This window comes from Felis catus, chromosome C2, assembly GCF_018350175.1.
Source record: "Felis catus isolate Fca126 chromosome C2, F.catus_Fca126_mat1.0, whole genome shotgun sequence".
NCBI classification, from domain to species: Eukaryota; Metazoa; Chordata; class Mammalia; order Carnivora; family Felidae; genus Felis; species Felis catus.
In genome coordinates this window covers 3,265,422-3,288,585 of record NC_058376.1, presented here as the reverse complement: position 1 = coordinate 3,288,585, position 23,164 = coordinate 3,265,422, and the positions used below count along the sequence as shown (strand labels likewise).

Here is a 23,164-nt window from a genome sequence, read left to right as displayed (position 1 = left end):
GAGTTCGAGCCCCACGTCAGGCTCTCTGCTGACAGCGCAGTCCTCCGTCCCCCTCTATCCCTCTCTCTCAAAAATAAACATCAAAAAAACAACACAACAGCAACAGGTGAGTTCCCACTGCTCTCGTGGCAAAGACCAAAGTCCAAGTCCTAATCATGCACTATCAGAGTGCCTGTGGTCTGGCCCCCACCTACTCTGCAGCCTCTCTCCCTACCAGGCCCTTTCATTCCCGGTGCTCTAGCCATCACTGCCCTTCCTTCCATTGGCACAAGGCACTCACTAACCACAGGGCCTTAGCACATGCCATTCTTTCTGCCTGAAATGTTCTCCCCAGCGCTCCATCTGTTTACTGTAACCGGTAAATTTCAGTCACCCAATTTCATTTCAGGGGCAACATCACTTAATCAGGGAAACCTTCCCTGCCTTTCCATCCTTTGCATTCCTGACTATTTGTTTACTGTCTCTCCAGACTACAGATGCCTAATTTTGCACATCACTGGTTTTCCCAGCTTGCAACACAATGCCTGGTGAGAAGTCAGTGCTCAACCAGTATTTGCTCCGCAGGAGTGGAGTAACTTGTCTTAAAAGAGCAGCTACTGTTACAAAAGAGTGACGGACCTATGACAGGAAGGAGGTATAGGAAACTAGAAGAATGCTGGCCCTAACCGACCTCCTGTATGAAACAAGGATGAATTTGTACCCAAATCAAAGGTGGCTGCTGTTGGCAAAGCAGAAAACTTGAGAGAAGCCAGGCTGCCTTGAAAGCAATGAGGTAAAAGGGATTTTCATGGAAGCACAAAATGGAAGAGAGTCTGTGTATCATGGGACAAAGGACACAGGGCTGGAGAGAAGGGGAAGAAGAGGCAAAAACATTACAAGGGAGGATTACTAGAGGGGTTGCCGCTGGGCAGTGACCACAGTGGAAGCAGGACACCTCAATGTTTCTGAAAAGGAATCTGCCATAAACACCATGTCTGTTGGGAAGCCTGGGGGCTCAGTCGGCTCAGATCACGATCTCAGGGTTCCTGGGTTCCAGCCACACATTGGGCTCTGTGCTGACAGCTAAGAGCCTGGAGCCTTCTTCAGATTCTGTGTCTCCCTCTCTCTTTGCCCCTCTCCCACTCACACTCTGTCTCTCTCAAAAATAAATAAACGTTAAAAAAAAATCATTGCTATTTGACTACTCGAGCTGGCACAGTGAAAGCCCATACTCATGGTCTGGGATATTTTTCAGGCATACAAATGAATTTACAATTTCCATTCTGGGCAGGACAACAATAAGACCACAGAGATCCTAGACGGGCCAGGCATCACTAGGCTCATGATCAGATTCGACTTGTTTCATTACAATTATGGTTTACATCTTACAGAATGTTCCGTAATACACATTCTAGCAGATACAATTGGCTATAACGTACCTATTTGAAGTGCCCAGGGAAGTGTGACTGCCTTCGTGTTTTAAGTTACAACCTTGAGAAATGAGTACAATTTTTTTCTTTAATTTTTTTTTAACGTTTATTTATTTTTGAGACAGAGAGAGACAAAGCATGAACGGGGGAGGGTCAGAGAGAGGGAGACACAGAATCGGAAACAGGCTCCAGGCTCCGAGCCGTCAGCACAGAGCCCGACGCGGGGCTCGAACTCACGGATCGCGAGATCATGACCTGGGCCGAAGTCGGCCGCCCAACCGACTGAGCCACCCAGGCGCCCCAGTACAATTTTTTTCAACTGTAGAAACTAAAAAACAAAAACAAAAACTGTAGAGACTGAATAACAAAGATTTAAGAGAAATCGTGCATTACCTCACAAGATACAGAGCATGTGTCAATGAGGTCTTAAAGAACTGTACCTGACCATCCGATGTAAACACAACCTGTTCATCTCGATCTTTGTGAGGTGATGAACCATGTGCCTCATACTTTGAATTCGTATAGTACTTGTGCCAACAAGATTTATTTGCTTAAAGATCTTTTTCCTCATCAAATTCCATGATAACCCAAACCTTTTCTTTGTAATTTTAATCAAGTCTGAATTGAAATGGTTTTAAAGCTTATTTTTATTTTCACAGTTTTTTGTGTCTCTTCTGCCACACAAATTTGTTGCGTGCTATCCGATGTTAATGTAGGTCTATGAAAGTGTTAAGTGGTTTTTACCATCATTGCTGGTTTTTTTTTTTCTTATGTTTATTTATTTTTGAGAGCTAGCCCACGCATGCGAGTGGGGGAGGGGGCAAAGAGAGAGGAGGACAGAGGGTCCGAAGTTGGCTCCAGGCTCTGTGCTGACGTCAATGAGTCCCATCTGGGGCTCAAACCCACGAACCGTGAGATCACGACCTGAGCCGAAGTCAGATGCTCAAGCGACTGAGCCACCCAGGCGCCCCTAGCGTCATGACTGTTATCTATACGTGTAAACTATTTCGGCATTAATATGATGTGTTTGGTATTTTACTACCTAATGTCTTTAGCATTTTATCCCAAACCCCCAACTCAAATTTCAGTTCGGTATAATTTGGCTGTTTTCTTTTCTAATTTGTTAATGTAGCTACTAAAGTTATGACCAAGGTTTAACCTCTCTGCAATTTACAAATCAATGAGGGCATACTAATCACTTACAGCTTGGATGAAAATGGAGAGCCATTTGGCTTTGTACCATTTCCTTGGTAATTTTCTCAAAGGAGCCTGCTGTGTTAACAGTAACTGTATCTAGTAACTGTTTTGGTAGCTTATTAGCAACTGTATCTGTTCTCCGTGGTCATAATAATACATAGTAAATATCTAACAAGTAACATACAGCAACAGATTTTGTGGCTTAAAACAGTAATCGTTGATTCAGCTCACAATTCCGTGGGTTGGCCATTTGGTCTGGACTGAGCTGGGTGGTTCTTCTGGGCTGGCTGGTCTTTGCTCCTGTGCCCGTGGCCTGCCACCTGGTTCGAAGAGAACTAGCTGGTCTAGGATGCGCTGGGACACAGCTCGCCTCTCTGTCATCCCTCGGAGGGGCACTGGGGCTTATTTACATGGCGGGCACATTCAAGAAAAAGCCCGCAGGCCTTGTGAGGTCCGCGTGTGGGACTGGTGTGCAGTTGTTTCTGACACAACCTATTGGCCAAAGCAAGACACAAGGGCAAAAAGATCCGAAGAAGGGGAAATAAACTTCCCCTGCTGGTGATAGGAGCTGCAGAGTCACATTACAAAGGGCCTGGACACGGGGCGCCTGGGTGGCGCAGTCGGCTAAGCATCCCCACTCTTGATTTCCTCTCAGGTTGTGATCCCGAGGTTCATGAGTTCGAGTCCCTCATGGCGCTCTGCACTGATGGTGAGAAGCCTGCGTGGGATTCTCTCTCTCTCTCTCTCTCTCTCTCTCTCTCTCTCTGCCCCTCTCCCAGGTGTGCATGCTCTCACTCTCTCCCTCAAAGTAAATAAGAACAAAAAGGGGCCTGGATAAGGGAGGGGTGGAGAATTGATGCCATTTGTGCAGTCAATTCTACTACAGTCCGCCCTTTGGCCCCAATTATTGACACGTCTCCACCGGAAAAACACTCCCCTCCTCCCAAGATCCCCAAAAGTCTCATGCAGTACCAGTACCCGGCTCAAAGGGCAAGGTCTCGTGGCCTACACTAGGTCGGATGTGGCCCAGGCCCATAAACTAAACATATCAGTTATCCGGCCCCCACACGGCGTGCAATGGCCACGGGGGAAAGGGCAGCCACAGCGAACGCTGGCATTTGGAAAGGGGGAGAGGGAGTGCACAGAGCGATCACTGGTCCGCAGCAGTCCCTAAATCCACTGGGGCAACGTGTTCAGGACCGCGGGAGTGGGGAGTGTCCTCTGATCAGGGTGAGTTCGGCCTGCTGGGAGCACCTCCCTAGGCCCTACCCCAACATGCCTCTTGCCTCTGCCCTCTTGGAGATCGCTCCTTGTCTGGCACCCTGTTGCTCGCTTTGAAAAATGTGCCCTTCAGGGACACACGCACCCCCATGTTGAGAGCAGCGCTATCGACGATAGCCAAAGTACGGAAAGAGCCCAAATGTCCATCGATGGATGAATGGATAAAGAAGATGTGGGATATATAGACAATGGAGTATTACTCGGCAATCAAAAAGAATGAAATCTTGCCATCCTCCTGGATGGAACAGGAGGGGATTATGCTAAGCGAAATTAGTCAGAGAAAGACAAATATCACATGACTTCACTCATATGAGGACTTTAAGGGACAAAACAGGTGAACATAGGGAAGGAAAACAAAAATAATATAAAAACAGGGAGGGGGACAAAACCGAAGAGACTCTTAAATATGGAGAACAAACAGAGGGTTGCTGGAGGGGTTGTGGGGGGTGATGGGCTAGATGGGGAAGGGGCTTAAGGAATCTGCTCCTGAAATCATCGTTGAACCATATGCTAACTAACTTGGATGTAAATTTAAAAAATAAATTAAAAAAAAAAGTTTTTAATTTTTTTTTCAACTTTTTTTATTTATTTTTGGGACAGAGAGAGACAGAACATGAACGGGGGAGGGGCAGAGAGAGACGGAGACACAGAATCGGAAACAGGCTCCAGGCTCCGAGCCATCAGCCCAGAGCCTGACGCGGGGCTCGAACTCACAGACCGTGAGATCATGACCTGAGCCAAAGTCGGACGCCCAACCGACCGAGCCGCCCAGGCGCCCCTAAAAATTTTGTTTTAAAAAGAAAAGAAAAATGTGCACTTTAACAGCTCTTACACTCTCACTGCTCTTAGCAATTTGGAGGCCCACTGGCCTTTTTTCACTTAAACTGTCCAGTTCCCTGAAGCCAGCGGGTGGTGCTTTGTTCAACACGATGCCCGTGAGAACTTTGGGGGGGGTGTCAGCATCGTGGCTGGACAAGATGCCCTTCGTCGTGCCCCCTACTCAGCAACAAGTTAGCATCCGTCCCTGCACAGAGAGCCTTTGTGGGAACTGCGGGGCCCAGCCCCGTATGCCAAGGAACCCCAGCAGAGTCTCTGCCACCCCCGGGTCGGGTCATAGGCACGCACACCTTGGTCCCAGCCGTGGAGCTTGCCCTGGCCGTGAAGTGGCCCCACCCTCTCTTGGCCGTGGCCTGGGAGCCCCTGGAAAACGCCATGTTAGTTCCCCCCAAAGGAAAGAGCTTTTGTGGGAGTCCAGGTAGATACTACCAAAGACACCCGTGTCTCTCTTGCCCCTTCCAGAGTACTGAGTCAGGAGTACTGGGGCAGCAAGGGCTGGGAGAGCAGCAGATAGGACTCTCAGGGGCAAGAACGGGCCCCAACACTGCCAACTGCACTGCCCACGAGCCACGAGGGACACCTTGCCCGCAGACCCCCCACCGGCCCTCTGGCACCCCCCGGGCTCTGTGCACCTCACCCGCACACACCCCCGGAGTGCACTCCCAATGGCAACGACAGTGAGCTTTGGCAAACGGTGGGCACGCACGCATAATGGGCCCCAATCCGAGAGCTGAGGAGAGACAACCAACTTGACCTTCAACAACACCTTTGGGAAACAAGAGGAAGGCTGTCGGCACTCAACCTGGTTACTTGCGGGGTGAAGAGAAGGCATACGATTGTGCTTAGGAATCAGCCACAAGGGGGAGCAAGAAATGTGGGGGAGGCAGGTCCACGGAAGGTCTGAGACAGCCCCGGAATCCCTAGCAGGACTGACAGAAACCATCCCAAAGGCAGTTAGCAGAGTTCAGAGGAAGTGACTGCTACCTCATTTTTTTTAACGTTTATTTGTTTTTGAGAGAGAGAGTGTGTGAGAGTGGGGAGGGGCAGAGAGAGAGGGAGGCACAGAATCCGAAGCAGGCTCCAGGCTCCGAGCTGTCAGCACAGAGCCCGACCCCAGGCTCGAACTCATGTACCGTGAGATCATGACCTGAGCCAAAGTCGGATGCTTATCCGACTCAGCCATCCAGGTGCCCCCTAAACAATATTTAAAACCACAGTGTTATTGAAAGCTTTGTAAAATTTTTTTTTCAATTTACAACACATAATTAAGTTGTATTGACCCAGAAAAATGACATAATATGTTTTCTTTGTGGCTTAAAAAGAATGTATGTGTTAGGCAAGAATGCACAGCTGAGGCATGGGTAAGGACGGTATGATACCTGAGTATTTTTATTTTCCTTTTTGGCCTAAACACCTTTGAGGTCAGGGTTTGGGTCCAACGAATGTTCCATTTCCTGGTTATCTTAAAAAGAAGCTCTAGGATTGCCTGGGTGCCTTGGGTGGCTGTCACTTAAGTGTCCAATTTTTTTTTTTCTTGAGAGAGAGAGAGAAAACATGAGGGGGGGGTGGGGGGCGCAGAGAGAGAAGGAGACAGAGAATCCCAAGCAGGCCCCATGCTGTCAGTGCAAAGTCCGATTTGGGGATCGAGCTCACAAACTATGAGATCATGACCTGAGCCAAAGTCAAGAGTAGGACACTTAGGGGCGCCTGGGTGGCGCAGTCGGTTAAGCGTCCGACTTCAGCCAGGTCACGATCTCGCGGTCTGTGAGTTCGAGCCCCACGTCAGGCTCTGGGCTGATGGCTCAGAGCCTGGAGCCTGTTTCCGATTCTGTGTCTCCCTCTCTCTCTGCCCCTCCCCCGTTCATGCTCTGTCTCTCTCTGTCCCAAAAATAAATAAATGTTAAAAAAAAAATTAAAAAAAAAAAAAGAGTAGGACACTTAACTGACTGAGCCCCCCAGGCGCCCCGTGTCCAACTCTTGATTTTGGCTCAGGTCATGATCTCACAGTTTGTGAGCTCGATCCCCGAATCGGACTTTGTACTGACAGCACCGGGCCTGCTTGGGATTCTCCCTCTGTCCCTCCCCCCAAAAAATAAATTTAAAAAAAATTGAAAGTTTAACTTGCCCTTAGGAGAGCTAAGGGAGATCTATAGTAATTTAGATAGAACTTTATGTGATTTAAAAAAAAAATTTTTTTAATGTTTATTTATTTTTGAGACAGAGAGAGACAGAGCATGAACGGGGGAGGGTCAGAGAGAGACACACAGAATCTGAAGCAGGCTCCAGGCTCTGAGCTATCAGCACAGAGCCTGACGCGGGGCTCAAACTCACGTCGGTCGCTTAACCGACTGAGCCACCCAGGCGCCCCGAACTTTACGTGATTAATAAAGAAATCTAGACAAACATAAGCTTTTGAGGGTTTTGTCTAAAAATGCTGAGTCAGTACTTGCCAGAGTTCCGGGCAGAGGTGATGGGTACAGCAAGACCGGGCAGATTATTAAGGATTGGGGAAACAGAATCTAGTATACAGTTTTCCAGATGATTAGAAAAGATGATGTAATCCCTCCTCACAAATACTCCTGAAAGCACCGACCCTTCTCTGGGCCTCTGTTTCTTTGATTTTTTTGCAACACCTTATAGGTATTTGCCTCTTGCCTAGTGCTTTTGATGTGGAAAACAAAGGCAGAAGGAAATAGCAGATAAAATTAAATTTCCTTCTAACCTGCAGCCCATTGACAACTACTTGAGGCCCAGAGTAAAAGGTCTCTCCAGGAACTCTCTACTGTCTTGCTGCTAATGCTTTGCTAGAGGGCAAACAACCCCAGTTTGAAAATAGCTAGGCCTCCTGTATCTGCAAGTCTTCTTTAGCATATGAACATCCTCCTGGAAACTTCCTCTGGACTTTACCTCCCCCAGCCCCATAGTACCTAACCAGTCTCTCCTCAGGGTCCTGTCCTCGTGCTTTAATAAAACCACTGTTGTGAACCAGGGGCGTCTTCAAGAATTCTTTCTTGGCCATCGGCTCGGGACCCCACCGTCACCCCAAAAACCTCATCACTTTCTCTTCCCTTTGGCCAAATGTCGTGTAGGCCCACCTCAACTGCCCTACCCGTTAGCTTCCTAGTAGGCCCTGCCCCCTCCAGGCTTAGGCACTGGGCCTCCACATTGTTGCCATAGTTACCTTCACACACAATCGTGTTGCCTCTTTGAAAACCATCAACATGCCCCCCGCCCCACTTTTGTGTCTCTTCTTCCCCAGGCCTCCCCTCAACTATAAGTGCCCTCTCTGCAAGCCACTCTGGCTGGTAACCACACTGATCCCAATGAGGGAGGCCTTTCATTTTATTCTTGAGTCTTAACAACTTCAGCTACCTTTGGAGGGTTGTGCTTGCTGCCGATGAGAGGAAATTGAGGGCTCCAGATCTCTTGAAGGAGGGCGATAGGATTTCCCCATTCCAGATAAGCTTCCCCAAGTGGCAGCTGTGACTCCTCATGTTCAATATTCTTTTTTTTTTCCTTCATGTTTATTTGAGAGAGTGAGAGAGGCCGAGAGAGGGGGAGACAGAATCCGAAGCCGGCTCCAGGCTCTGAGCTGTCAGCACAGAGCCCGATGCGGGGCTCAAACTCCCAAACCACAAGATCATGACCTGAGCCAACGTTTAATTGAGCCACCCAGGTGCCCCATCACCCTCAATATTCTTGATCACCTTTAAAGAAAGCACGCTTTGATGAGGTTTGGGAGTGATGGTGGTGTCTAAAAAAGAATTCTTGACTTGTCTTTGGTGCAAACAGGTGATTTTATGAAATCACAGGGACAGGACCTGTGGACTCTGCACTGGGGTTGTGAAGAGTGACTGATTGTATACAAGGGAATTGAAGAGGGGGGAGGGTAAGGAAAAAAGGCCTCCAAAAGGACTTTGACACGTGAAAGAGGACTCTTAAGATATTGGAGGCCTAGCTATTGTCAAGTTATGGTTGTTTTTCCCTTTAGCAAAGCATTAACATTAAGACCGTAGGGGGTTCCTGGAAAAACTCTTTACTCTGCCTGCCTCAAGTATTTGCCAAGGGGCTGCAGGTTATAAAGGAATTTAATTTTATCTGCCATTTCCTTCTGCCCTATTCCCCACATCACTAGGGAGGGGAGGGTGATGTTAGCGGTCCTGGAAACTGAGTGTATACATTTCTGGAGGTTAGGCTATTAATTAGATTGCTTTATCTTGTAATTTACTAAGACGTTGGTAAACTGATGGACACACATGTCCTGCAGGACTGTGATCTCCATCAGTTAACCATTTGTTTTCTTTCCTTTCCTTTGTTCTTAGGCAGCCAGGATTGCCTGAGGAATGTCACACACATCCCATCTGGTGGGGGGGGGGGGCGGGGAGCGGGGTTTAGCTTGTGCTTATGGCCCCTCAACTTCACAAACACAAGCGTGAACTTTCCGCTGGAGACAGCAGGTTAATTTGCTTTGAGTAAAGGATAATTCTTCTCTCACCAAGGTTTTTCTCCCTATGGAAACAAAGGAATCCTTTCTCATTATTACCCTAAGACCTAAGGTTGTCTTGTCTGCCTCCCTGGGTGACAGATGGCTGGTTGCGTTGCACTCGCTGGATTCAAGTCCCCTTTGATAAGTGTCTGAGGGGACCTGTTTCTGCCCATTTATCTGGCCACCTGAATGAATGTCCAGTTAGTCCAGGTGGGGTCGGAGGTGTGGGCAGGTTCACCTTCCAAGGGGTGCTGGACAGGGCAAGGCAGGGAGTCATGATCAATAGCGGAAGAAGGGGGCCAACGACTGACTACACCCGCTCCACAATCATGCCCTACTTCGGGGGAAGTCTTTGCACCGCAAGCCATAAACATTCGCGTAAAATGAAGCTTGCATTCCTGATCTGCATATAGCTCTGGTACAGGTGCCCTCATGGCCCCAAAGCGTGCCCTCGGCCGCCTGCAGGATGAGCAAGGAACGGTGGAGACCATGGGTGGCCACGCCCATCGGAGGATGGGGTGCGACCCGACGTCACAAGGTGGGCACGCTGAGGCCGCGGACCTCACGTGCCGAAGGGCTTCCAGTCCATCAAACACAGACGACTCTGGGTCAGGGCCAGGGACGTCCAGGGTACGGTCTGAGGCCGGTGCACCTGTGAAAGAGACGCGAGCAGAAGCCGCGCCCGCCCTCCGCAGACAAGGACACGGCAACACCCTCTTCGGCGGCCACGCGCGCGTCCGGCCCCCGGCGGCATCGGCGCGAATAGCTCCGTCGGTGATTGGCAGCTCCACGGGGGCGTGGCCTCGGCGCGCGCAGCCCGGCGGCCTCTGACCCGCTCCGCCCGCCCCCGTCCGTGCCTGTGATTGGTGCCTTCGGCCCAGGGGGCGGGCCGTCAGCCGGTGGTGCGCGCGCAGCTGTCGAGTCAGTCCTGGAGCGACCTCTGCCTGGCCAGGCCCGCCCCCGCGTGTCACAGTCATGGCGGCCTCTCTTCTGCTGCGGCAAGGACGGTCGGGGGCAATGAAGGTAAAGGGAGCCGGGCCGGCGGCCGGCAGCCCTCGTAGGGCCGGGGCGAGGGGCACCTCCAGCCGTACGGGTGGGCCCAAGACGCGGTTCCGGGGTGGAAGAGAGGGCGCTGGGCCGGAGCAGGTGGCCGCGGGCCGTGGGGGGGGGGGGGGCCGCGGCGAACGGACACTGACCCCGATCTCCTGGGGAGCCCCCGGCGTGCGGTGCCAAGGTCGCGGGCAGATACGAGGGCTCCCAGGTGTCCTGCGCCGCCGCGCTCGCTCCGAGACGTTGAGGACCGCGTCTTGACCTCTCACGTAGCCCGGAGGGGAGAGGAGGGGACTCTGAGGTACCTGGGTGACCCGGTAACTGACTTGGCAGCCACTAAGATGCCCGCTTACATGATCCTGTCTGGGAAAAGAGAGGAAGACAGAGGGCTTTCTTTTTACGTGTAGAAAAAATGTGAGATCATTGCCCTGCGTTTAAATTTGCAAAAGTCTCTTACAAAAGCACTTCCTATTCATTGCGAGATAGAGCGTACAGATGGGGGGAGATCTGTTTCCGAGAGTCCACCGTTTAGTCCTTGAAACACCTGGTTCCAAATAATTTTTTCAGCTTTCACACGTACTTATAGTCATAAACATAAAAAGATATAATTTTACCTTCGTGTATGTAGGAGAGGCACCTTTGTTCTGTATGCAGCTTCTAGAAAAGCGCCTAGCACATAGCAGCTGTTAGTAAATACATGTTGAGTGAATTATCAGTTTAGGTTTGCCACTTATGATACATTGTATGTGGTTTTGAAGCAGTTATCCACCTGCATCATTACTAACAGCCAGATAGTATTTATTCTTTTTATTTTTTAATTTTTTTTAATGCTTGTGTATTTCTGAGAGAGAGAGAGAGAGAGAGAGAGAGAGAGAGAGCGCAAGCAGGGGAGCGGCAGATAGAGAGGGAGACACAGAATCCGAAGCAGGCTCCAGGCTCTGAGCCGTCAGCACAGAGCCCGACAGGGCTTGAACTCACAAACCGTGAGATCATGACCTGAGCCGAAGTCAGATGCTTAACTGAGCCACCCACGCTCCCAGGTAGTATTTCTTCTAGTTGGTGTTCTAAGTATAGGAAAACACTTTATTATTTGGTAGGTTAAATAGTAGTTGGGGGCTACAAAAAGTATGCACAGGATAAACTGTTTTTGACTTTTCTTGGAGTTACATAGTTCATAGTGACTGTCATGTGTTTTCTTTCTTGCAACTTTTTTTGTATTTTCCAAAATTTCCATATGTTATGAAAATTGTAATAACCGTTAGAAATATGACATGAATGCTATGTTATAACACGTTATATATAGCACATGTAATGCATGTAATGATATATAACGTCTATAGGTCGTAATAGCTTCCAAATGGCATGACTCTAAAATGTCCATATTTGTTCATCCTTCTGTCAGACTATGCTCCTAGACGCACGAGTGTTTCGAGGACTTGCTCCCTCAGTGTCTCTCTCTGCGGAATCAGGGAAGAGCGAAAAGGGACTGCCACCAAATCCCAAGAAGCAAAGTCCACCAAAAAGTAAGATTTTAATGATAGTCCCAAGGGGAGAATAATGCAAAGTAAACAAATCAGTCCGCTTTCCAGGCGTGAAGAGTTTTACTAACCACATAATTCGATTCTTCATCTCCAGCCGTGTCCAGATTATAATCCGACATCGGATCTGTGGCAGATTTTAGACCAAACACATCACTAATGCAACAGCCCTTGACTCAGCATTTAGCCCTGAACCAGTTCTGTCTGTGTTTTCTAAGTGCTGTGCTCTGATGTGTGGCAAGGGGACATTTGGATGGCCGTGATACAGATGCTGTGCCCCCGTGGCAGCCCTGAGCCCCACCTTGCTTTTCTCTCCCCCCAGTTGTGACGCTTCTCAGTGTCTCAGAAACACAGATTGGCTTCCCAGGCTTCGTGGGCCACCGTCCTGGACTGCGGGCCTCCTTTCATGACCGTGGGGAGGGAGTTAAGAGCAGGAACTGTTTTCCATTACCGCTCACTTTGATGAAGCACGATGTGTGATCTCTGTCCGGCTTTGTCCAGAGTCATTTTGACTTTTATTGCTGGATTTTACTTTTTTTTTTTTTTTCTCCTTCCTGAATACCAACGTAGCATATCCTCATGGAAGGAAAATACAATGTGCGACACTATTTTAAATACTTGTGGGAATTTTGCTTTCTACTCCCTGCTCGTTATTAATGACTGACCATAGGGGGCGCCTGGCTGGCTCAGTCAGTGGAACCTGAGACTCTGTCTCAAGATTGTGAGTTCAAGTCCCGCGTTGGGTGTAGAGTTGATTTAAAAATAAAATCTTAGGGTGCCTGGGTGGCTCAGTTGGTTAAGCATCTGACTTTGGCTCAGGTCGTGATCTCACGGTTCATGAATTCGAGCCCCATGTCGGGCTCTGTGCTGACAGCTCGGAGCCTGGAGCCCGCTTCAGATTCCGTGTCTTCTTCTCTCTCTCTCACTCTCTCTCTCACTTTCTCAAAAATAAACACGAAAAATTTTTTTCTGGGGCAGCTGGGTGGCTTAGTTGGTCAAGTATCTCACTCTTGGTTTCAGCTCAGGTCGTGATCTCGCAATTCGGGAGTTTGAGCCCCATGTTGGGCTCTGCGCTGATGAAATGGAGCCCGCTTGGGATTCCTCTCTCCTGGGGTTCCTCTCTCCTGGGATTCCTCTCTCCCTTTCTCTTTACCCTCCCCAGCGCGCACTCTCTCTCTCTCTCTCTCGCACATGCTTTCTCAAAAAATAAATATAATTTAAAAAACTAATGCGAACAGCCAGAATGTCAGTTAAATTCTGCATTACACATAGCACATTTTTGACATTCTTTCAGTGTTTACTGATGATTAGTGAATCTCATTACTAATGTTATTGATGCCTTTGGTGATTCTTAGTCTTGTTTCTGCAATCCTACATCATAGGTTTTTGAAGCTGACCTAATGGATTTTAAAATATTGTGGCAGAGTCAAAGATTCCCCCCTTTTTTTAATGTTTATATATATATATTTTTAATTTTTTTAATCTTTTTTTTTTTGAGAGAGAGAGAGAGAGAGAGAGAGAGAGAGAGAGGGAGAGAGACAGTGTGAGTGGGGAAGGAACAGAGAGAGGGAGACACAGAATCCGATGCAGGCTGCAGGCTCCGAGCTGTCAGCACAGAGCCTGATGCGGGGCTTGAACCCATGAACTGTGAGATCATGACCTGAGCTGAAGTCGGACGCTTAACTGACTGAGCCACCCAGGCGCCCCAGTGTTTATATATTTTTGAGAGAGACAGAGCTTGAGCAGGGGAGGCGGGGGGCACAGAGAGAGGGAGACACAGAATCTGAAGCAGCCTCCAGGCTCTGAGCTGTCAGCACAGAGCCCGATGTAGGGCTTGAACCCACGGACCGTGAGATCATGACCTGAGCTGAAGTCGGACGCTTTACCGACTGAGCCACCCAGGCGTCCCCAAAGATCCTTTTTTAAACATGCTTCTATGTGTGAGTAGAATAGGGTGCTTGTTTATGCAACAGTTTTAGGCGCAGTTATGAGCAGGGAACATTGACCTAGGAGTTGGCCCTGGGCCTGTGTGGTTCGGTCATCAGTCTGGATGAGGTTTTTCCCCGCCTGAGTGGGGTCAGTGCGCAGGCCGTGCTAGGCCCCTGTGAGGGGGATATATGTGTGCGGTGTCGACTGAGTGTAGAGTGCTTTCAGGTGGGAAGACAGTATTGCGAACTACGCTGTCTTTAATTCGTGTGAGATCTGTGTATAATCTAAAAGTACTTATAATCCCTGTATGAAGAAAAGGAATTTCTAAACCGACATGTACAGGCCTCAGTGTTTGCCCGAGATGTCAGCGCTCGTAAGACTGGTCTAGCGAAAAATTTGGAAATGCTTTCTGCCTGCTGGTGGCCCATTAACGCCCCAGGGTAAAGCCCTGTCTGCTCTCACTGGCTTTGGGAGCTTTAACGGAAGTTTCCCGCATGCAGATCTGGCCCTGTGCGCTCACCCTTGGGGTCCCATCTCTAGGCAAAGTGCCTGCCTCAGAGGCAGGACCCCGGGGTTCCAGACGACGTTCTGCCCTATTCCTTCTGGGACTCCAGCTTCTCGTAGTGCTTGCTTCCTTCCTAAGGAGAGCCACCAACGTAGATGTCAGGGTCCAGGGTCTCCTCGCAGGTGCCCCTCCAGACGGTCCTCTCAGTCCAGTCACTATGGTAACATTCAGTACTAAGTCATCGACTAAAGACTCCTGTGCCGCCTTTTCAAGGGTCTGTCCAGAGGCCACAGTTAATTATTCATTTCAAGTCCTCATTTCAGTCTGAAGGGTGAGGAATCTCTGGAAATAGGGATTTGTTGTGTTTACTTCTAACCAGCAGAGCCCGGCATACGTTGTCCCGTCTGGTCCTCACAACCCGTGAGCAGGCGGTACTCGTCTCCCTGCCTTAGATGAGAGAGCGGAGGAGGGAAGAGGCCTGTGAGCTGCCCAAGGCCACACGTGTGTTAGGGGTGGAGCCGGATGTAAACCCGGGCAGGAAGGCCCCAGCATCTGTAGTTTTCTTCTCCGTGCTGTCTCGCCTCTGAGAAAATCTCAGTCTTCAGACAAGCAAGCAGACAAGCAATTCTATAGTCCTATACATGGAAAAGAGTTTTAATTCACATAAAATTTGAGTAACTGTGCTCCTTCCTGTTGTGTGGAAATGTGCTTTGTTTCCGAGATTGGTTTTGTGACCCAGTGACGAGATCTGGAAGAATTTTTTTTTAACTTTTTTTTTTTTAACGTTTATTTATTATTGAGAGACAAAGCGTGAACAGAGAAGGGGCAGAGAGAGAGGGAGACACAGAATCAGAAGCAGGCTCTGAGCTGTCAGCACAGAGCCCGACGTGGGGCTCAAATTCAAAAACTGCAAGATTGTGACCTGAGCCAAAGTCGGATGCTTAACCAACTGAGCCACCCAGGCGCCCCAGAATTTTTTTATTTTTTAATTTTTTTAAATGTTTATTTTTGAGAGAGAGAGAGACGGAGTGTGAGCAGGGGAGGGGTAGAAAGAGAGAGAGACACAGAATCTGAAGCAGGATCTCGGCTCAGCTGTCAGCACAGAGCCTGACATGGGGCTCGAACCCACAAACCATGAGATCATGACCTGAGCCACAGTCAGATGCCCAGCCGACTGAGCCACCCAGGTGCCCCAAGATCTGGAAGAATACTAAGGTGGCTAATCCATTTCAAACACCATCGTCATTTGTGCCTGTGTTAGGGAGACCACCAGAAACGTGTAGGTCATGGCTTACTTTTCGCCCCAGCAGAAAAGAGACCTGGGAAATACAGCTAAGTTCAGTTGGAGAGGAGGTGGAGACGCAGTACAGCTTCTCCGTCTGCACGGTTACCAGTGTTTGTGCGCCTTTACCGTGCACAGGCCATGGTCATTTATCCGTTCTCCGGCAGAATAGACACAGCCCCGGAGGTCACCGTCTTGTGCTGTGAGATGTGCCTGCGTGGCCAGCCTTCCCTAGGTGGTTTCGTGTTTTCATAGATTTGTTTCTCGAGGGAGGTCAGTATCAAACTAAAGCAGTATGTGGGCGTCCTGCTCTGGCCAAAAGTGTGCGACTTTGTGAAAACCAGCAGGCGAGGTCAACGTGCGAGCCCTCGTTCCTGTAGGTGATGGTGCTGTTTCCCAGGTGACGTCATTCTGCACCTCACGGCGAGGCCACACTCGGTCTGCGCCCTGCAACAGCGGCTACCTACCGGTGGCGGTTCCCAGCCATTGTGGCATTTTCCTTCGGGGGTCGCAGGGGTGGGGGGGCGGTTGCTGGGCCCGTGCTGCACTGGGCCAGAAATTGACTCTCAATAAAAGGAAAATGCATTTTTGTTTTGGTCCCGCGGCCTATCCCTGGAATTCTCCCAGTAACTTAGCATGAATAATGAAAATGCTCTTATGTCGTACAATAGGAATTTCCTCTTCAAAGAGAATTTTAAATGTTAGTCCCATATGAAGTTTTCTTTCCATTGCCAGTGGGTGGTAACTCAGCCTGTAACGTAGTTCCAATCACTTATTTGCAGTTTTTAAATCTCCACCACGTACTTTGGAAGATTCGGGGATTGTAATTTTTCTATTCAAAACAGCCCATGTAAGATACACCTTATTTTTAGTTAATTTTGCATACTTGGAGCATTCATGCCCAACGTAAACGTGGGTGCATGGTACAGGTGAGCGGGCACACGACGTGCGGGGCCTGCTAGGAACCGCTGAGCTGATTCAGGTAAGGTTTGCAGAGAGAGAGCAGAGCGTTCAAGTGTGTATACATTCCTTTGCCTCATTTTGAGGTTTCTCGTGACCCTGGAGCCCTGTGAGAGTCCTGAAGTTAGGTCAGCACCCGCCCAGCATGCGGAGTGTAGATTCTGGGCTGGCACGTAGCACAGCTTCCGACGTGGCATGGAGGAGGTGGGGGTGAAGGTGCTGACGGAGGGGGTGGAGGGGGTGGAGGTGACGGATGTAAACAGTCCCCTCTGCTCTGGCTGCCCGGTCAAGCCCTTTCGCACCACCCGGTTTCCTCTCCGGCCCGTTTCTGATTTTTGGTGTTTCCTCGGGTTTCTTGGGTCATTTTCTGTCAATCTATCATGGGCAGGTCCCTGAGCTCGGAAAACAATTAGAACCCTTTTTGGATACTGGTAAGATGGTGATCTTAGGAATACGTTTTTTTTCCCACTTGAGAGAAAAGCGGGATTCAGATCTTTTCAGTATAAAGTAGACAGACCCCCTAGACTTGAAAGTGAAGTCTCTGCATTTAGAACTTGCTCGTCTGTAATGTGTGTAATTTCGGCTTTAGATTTGGAAAGTAATTTTAATTTATAAAAGCTTGTCTTATATTTTTCTTTAAATCTGCAGGGTTAGAAAGGGTTTACCACCTGAGAAAACTGAATGAAGTTAGTTCTAATCAACTTACTGTGCAGTGTTATTTTTTTAATAACTGATGCTATGAAATATAAAGGTTTCGTATTAGCCCTTTTCCTTTTTTTTACAGCTGAAAACCTGTTGTTCATGTCTATATATCTCGTTATCAGTTTATTTTAGATTCTTTTGGTCGTGTAATGCTTTCCTTTGGCCGAGGAGCTCCCCGAATGACTTCTGATTTTGAAGGGCTCGTCTTCCCCTTAGGGCACCTTGATGTGAACGACATCATCCTCTTCCCGGTACCCTGCAACACTTAAACACGTGTGTGTGCGGGCCCAAACCCAAACCAGGTTCCTGTCTCTAGTTGTGCTTTCTGGGTTTTCAGAAAGTCCAGGTTCGTCCAGCGTGGATAACTTTTTTAATATTCGAGAGGCATCAGTTTTCTTAAAGATTTAAGAAAGCACACATTTGTAAAGCTTGCAGTAGTCATTGGAAAATATCTTTGTGGTTTAACGATTTGAACTTTGGATGAAGTAGTCGTTTAAAAACGAGCATCAAAGAATTTGGCATTGTGAGAAGTGGAGACAAGTTTGTTACTCCTGTTGGTAAAAACAGCTGCTTGTTAATTTTTCAGCCGCAAAGGAATGACCTACATTTCTTACTGTTCTCTCTCAGGCGGCTTGACTTTGACCTAAGAGTGAGTTCCCATGGAACATTCCTTAGGATGATTACATTGAAGATATAATAGCAAGTTGTTATTTAACGAGACGTCTGTGACTTATGAATTTGGATTGTTGTACAAAATATTGAGAATAACGTTCCTCTTTATGCCATTTCCTAGATGTAGTGGAACCAAAGGAGAGGGGCCAACTCGTAGCCACCCCAACAGCAGCTGAATTGTCTAAAAACTTGTCTTCACCCCGTGCTCACCCGTCAGTTGTGAGTGCGGGCGGGCTGGTAGCTGGCCCCGGCCCCGGCCCCGGCCCCGAAGGCAGCATGCTATTCACAGCCGAAGGGGCTCCAGAGTTCCGGTCGCGAAAGACTGTCGTAGAGACGCCTCAGAAAGTTCCGTCTCCACTCAGGAAGCAGGGCACGGATGCAAAAGCTCTTAGGGAGAACAGGGGAGATGATTCATCTTCATCGTCCTCTTCGTCCAGCTCCTCCGATTCCGACTCCGAGGGGGAGGGGGAGAGCTCCACAGCTGACCCCCAGGGGACGAGCAGGGGCAGAGGAGGGCCTCCCAGACCGCAGGCGTCCCGCCCCCTCGAAGATGGAGCCCCCAGAATTGCAGTAGTCGCCAAAGAGAAGCCCCGCTCGCAGCCAGATGTCCCCCCTCCCGAGAGGCCCCGTCCGGTCAAGAAGAAAGGGGGCACCATCAAGCCACCAGAGGACAGAAAAGACACAAAACGCAAAACCACAACACCCAAGTCACAAGCAGATAAAGAGTTTATGAAGCAAAACGTCAAGGAAAAGCAATTCCAGAAAGTTCTTAGATCAAGTGAAACCGATAAAGAAGGCCAAAAGCTGCCCAAAGTCAAAGAAGTCCTGCCTGCTCATACAGAGTCAGGATTGTCCACACAGCCGGCTGGCGGCCCAGCGCCAATTCAGTGGAGGGAAAGAACTGGAACAGCAAGACCGCCGCCAGCCGCTCCTGAGGCCAGCGAGAGACACCGGGGCCAACACGCAGCGGAGCGTGGTGGGGAGGTGGCTTTCCCCCTGTTCAGCAAAGAAAATTTGGGGGCGCAGGTGACAGAGGGAACCCTGAAGGCCGCGGGAGAGACTCTGGAAGGTCAGGCGCCAGTCCGAAGTTTGAAGCCGGTTCCTGCTCCTAGCGAAGGCGATTTCCAGGACAAGGCCGCGGGCCCAGAGCCTGAGGGCGGGGCCGGGATGGCAGAAGACCCTGCCCCTCCAGGAGGGCCGGACGGCACCCAGGGTATACCTTCACTTGCGCCCTCGAGAGCCCTGCTTTCCCGGGCGGGTGGTGGGCCTTCGGAGGCCTGTGCGCCCCGAGGAGGGTTCCAGGTAGTCAGGCACCTGCAGCGCGGCCTCCGGCAGGCAGAGGACTGTGCCGGGCTCCTGAGGGACCCACGCCTTGTGTGCGGCATCCCTGGGGCATTTCCTGTTTATTTTGTGGTGAAACAGCGTGCGCTTGGCCCTCCTGGCTGTCCCACGGCCAGGGTGATGTTTCAACTCTAGTGGTTTCACGGCCCCCTTCGCTTTGGAAGGTGTCCGTGAACTTTCAGGGCCTCTGGTCAGCGGGAAGGGGGTCCTGATTCACTCCCACAGCGAAGAGCCGTGCTTACCCCTGGCGTGGGGTTTGGGGGGATACGAGGGGTGTTGCTTTTAGGTTTCTTAGACCGGAGGGGAAGTCCCCATTTTGGGAAGTCCCGCAGTAAGTGACACTGGGGCGGCCTGGGGCGGCTTTAGTCTTCTTTCCGCTGGGTGACGTTTCCTTCTCTGATATACCCCAAAACACAATGGGCTGCTTTGTTTTTCCATATTGAATTTTTATGAAGGGCTATCTGCTATCACAGATTTTTAGGGTTTTATTCCTATTATGCTCCCGACTTGGGCATCGAACTTTATGAAGGCACATGCTGTAGGCAGGTCGTGGCGAAGCCGGCAGGGCCGTCCCCGGGTTCAGAGCCGGGCCCCGCAGAGTGTCTGTAAAATGCTGCGTTGCTAACAAACCCGGCCCCTTCTTATTTGCTCCTTAGTCTTCCTAAAGCCTCCGCCTTTGCCTGATGTCCATTATGTGCTAATCGTTATCGGTTGCGTTCCGTTGACAGAATTTGTGTGTTTTCTTCCTTCCGTTTTCTCCCTCTTTCGTTAATACACAAAGTGCCAGCCTTGTCCAGACTTGGAGAATGCAGTTCCTGATGCTACAAATCGGAGACGAAAACCAAAACTTAGGATGATGACAGCAAACCATTGTTGTTTTTCTCGTACTTCCTTTGCCCTTTGGGGGGTGAGGAGGCCGCCCAGGAGCACAGCCCCCGTGTGGTGTCGCTGAGCAGTCCTCTGCTCGGGTTCCTGCCCCGAGGTTCCTGCACCCACGTTTCCCTCCAGCTAACACCTTCCCTGTATCCGCCAATGTGCCTGCACCACATGGGGAGTCTCTGCTCGAGATCGGGAAGGTGTCAGCTCTGCATAAGTCCTCGTTTTTGTGTAACACGGCCGAAGACGTGACAAACAGAGCTGTGGGTGTGAATTCAAATGGTGGAAAGTGTGCTTAGGTGATTTCCTGTGCAGCCTGGGTAGCCGTGCAGGGGCCTCCCGGCAGGCTCCGCCGTGTGCCCTTGTGCGGACGTCCCAGGGCAGGAGAGCTGCGTTCTTTTGCTTCAGCTGTGCACTTTGAGTTTTAGATCAGCGAATGTCCTTTTTCCACGTGAAGAAATACAACTCAGCTTGTACGTTTTAGCCTGAATCGAAAGTATGCCAGCAGCTTTTTCAAAAAAAGTTGCAAACTTTGCATCTCCCTTCCAGTTCCCCTTAACTTTGTGACGTTGTTCAGACAGAGTCTAGTTTCGTGTATCCAGAGACTTAGAGGGCTCACCTGGCTTCTGCTTTTGAACATTTTTTTCTGCAAATAGTTCATTCCTACTCCTGTAGATCTACTTGTCTCTCTTGCTCCCTCAAGTCCTGAAAGTCCCTGCATCCTTGTCGTGGGCGTTTTCACAGCTCTGCACAGCACGGGCCGGGGAGCGGACAGAGTAGGCCGTTCAGACGCCTCGTAAGAACCAGCGGCTCCCACCGCGGCGGCTGCGAGGTTTAGAGTACGTCTTCCGCTAATTCCTTTATTTCGCGTCTGAGGATCCTGTAGCTTTCACCAGCTTCCCTAGTTAGACAGTTGATCTCAGGATGCGGGGCGCGCGGTGTCTTGAGAGCTGAGCCCCGCGGGAACGCCGCCTGTCCCACGTTCTCACGGGCCTTGCGTTTCCCCCCACAGAGTCCGCTCACGCCGCCAGCGCCTCCGAGCCACTGGACAACGCCACCTACAAGAACCTGCAGCACCACGACTATACCCCGTACACCTTCTTAGACCTCAACCTGGACCTGTCCAAGTTCAGGATGCCCCAGCCCTCGTCAGGACGGGAGTCCCCTCGCCACTGAGCGCCCCCTTCAGAGAGTAACTTCCCGTTGTCTGGGCTACGGAAATAAAATCCGCCCCGGTCGTGAGGCCTCATGTGTGATCGGTGTCCCTCGTACGGTGAACGCTGAGCTAGCGACCCTGCTCTCTGACCATTGGTTCGACGGGCATCAGAAACATCTGTGCGCAAGGGGTTTTCCTCTCATTATAAAGCTGGGGTCCGCCGCACAGATCGTAGCATTAGAGAGCCGTAGGGGCTTTCCATCAGCGTGTGTCCGCTGTGCCGAGTCCCTGGTCAGTTTAACGTCCGTCTGCTTTCCAGCCAGGTGCCCATGCGTGTGCTGAGGACTTAGCTTCTGATCATCGAAGATAGGGTTTCACTGATTTTATCTCCTGTACTGCAAAGAGACTAAAACATTAGGTTCTAGCACTTTATCGTTAGAGAAGGAATAGAATCCTTTTCGTTCACCAGAATTCGGTGTTTGATGTAAACTCAGGCGGGATGGGGGGGGGTTGAAGTTTTGTGGGGCCCATCAGCAGCTCTGTCCCCGGATGGCTGCAGCGGACTCCGGACTCTGCTACAAAGGGTTTCTGGGTCGGTCAGGGCTCGGGATAACGTTACTCACGCCTCGGGGCGTAAGCGGGGTGTGTCAAGGCCGTGTGTTTGCACTCACACCCTGCGGGGACGAGGTGAACTGTCTGCTTGGAGACCAGTGGAGGTGAGGTTACGCCCGACCACGAGAGCGGAGGTGGGAGATGCGTCCGTTTGTCAGGGCAGAAGTCTGTCTACCCGCTGGTGTCACAGCCGTGGTTTGCTCCGTTCTCACATGGCCCTTGTTCCTGTGCCCGGACCCCAGGGCATCACCTCCCTTCATTTGCATTCTGGTCCCTGGCCTCGAGTCTGCAGCACACAGTGTGGTGCATGGAATTCTGTTCCACGTGTCTGTCACCCTAGTATTGTCATCATCCGCCTCCGAGTTTATTACCGCCGAGGGAGACACTTGGCGACTCCGCGAGCTTCTCCTGATCGCATTGTTTTATCAGAAAAGTACCAAAGCCACATTACCCAAAAGGGAGAAAATGGAAAACCCCTAGGGCCACGGTGCCAGCCCCGCAGTCACTGATGTGTCACACACCTCCCGGTGGTGGTGGCTTCAGAGAGGTCGCCCCACGACATGCAGACGGTTCTCTCTCCTGCCGGCTGTGCCCATGTGATACCTGGCTTTGCAAGCCGTGGCCCGCAGAACCTGTGCGGCGGCGGGGGGGGGGGGGGGGGGGGGCACAACCACGGTGCGTTTCCCGGACCGCACGTGCCGCAGGGGCTGGGGATTCTCCTGACGGAACGATCTGGATGAAGAAATTTTTGTCTGCATGAAGTTTTTCCCTGGGAACCAGCCCTGTTAAATTATCCTCTCTCTCTGACCCCCAAAGCCCTCGTGAGCCGGCGGGGGCGGTTCCCCACCGAGTGTGGTTTGGGACCCGAGCTCGTCCCCGTGCTCTCTCCTAGCACTGCCAGAAACATCTGGGCGGCTGTAACTCCTGCCGTGTGTTGTATTGTTTCCTTAAGATGGATTTCCAGAAACCTGTCTGATGAATCGCACGTGATTCACAAACATTGGTATTGCTTCCGCTTCCACAAGGTTTTTAAACCGGTTTAATAGGTTCAAGTTAAAGCAATTATCCCATTTCCTTTTGTATTTTCCCTGTCACCTGAACCCTGGCATCTTTCTAGACATTTGTTCTCTTACACCTGTTAACAAATAAACACCCTCAGACTGGAGGGCCTTATACACAAAGCAGAAGTCCAGTCCTTATTATGAATTCTTGTCCTAATGTTTACTGGCAGCTGGTTAATAACGGAAACCCAGCGAATTACGGTGTGGCCTTTCTGATTCTGCCTCCAAGTATGTGCTTTGAGTTTTAACAGTCGGAGTCCTCCCACCCAT

The 23,164-nt window shown here is 50.3% G+C and overlaps 1 protein-coding gene across 1 annotated transcript; it reads left to right on the top strand.

Moving 5' to 3' along the window:
• Positions 1–10,075: 10,075 nt before the first annotated feature.
• Positions 10,076–21,307, top strand: NDUFV3 (NADH:ubiquinone oxidoreductase subunit V3). The gene is made up of 4 exons (XM_011285780.4): positions 10,076–10,233; positions 11,663–11,783; positions 17,970–19,061; positions 21,078–21,307. The coding sequence occupies exons 1-4, from the start codon at positions 10,186–10,188 to the stop codon at positions 21,239–21,241; spliced, it is 1,425 nt and encodes a 474-aa protein (XP_011284082.3). The 5' UTR covers positions 10,076–10,185; the 3' UTR covers positions 21,242–21,307.
• The last annotated feature ends 1,857 nt before the right edge of the window (positions 21,308–23,164 follow it).

Bases quoted from the DNA above. Each gene is read 5' to 3' on its own strand.
- NDUFV3 (XM_011285780.4), top strand. From the start codon at position 10,186: ATGGCGGCCTCTCTTCTGCTGCGGCAAGGACGGTCGGGGGCAATGAAG. The intron at 10,234-11,662 runs GTAAAGGGAGCC...TCCTTCTGTCAG, and splicing joins GACGGTCGGGGGCAATGAAG to ACTATGCTCCTAGACGCACG. The intron at 19,062-21,077 runs GTATACCTTCAC...TTCCCCCCACAG, and splicing joins AGGGCCGGACGGCACCCAGG to AGTCCGCTCACGCCGCCAGC.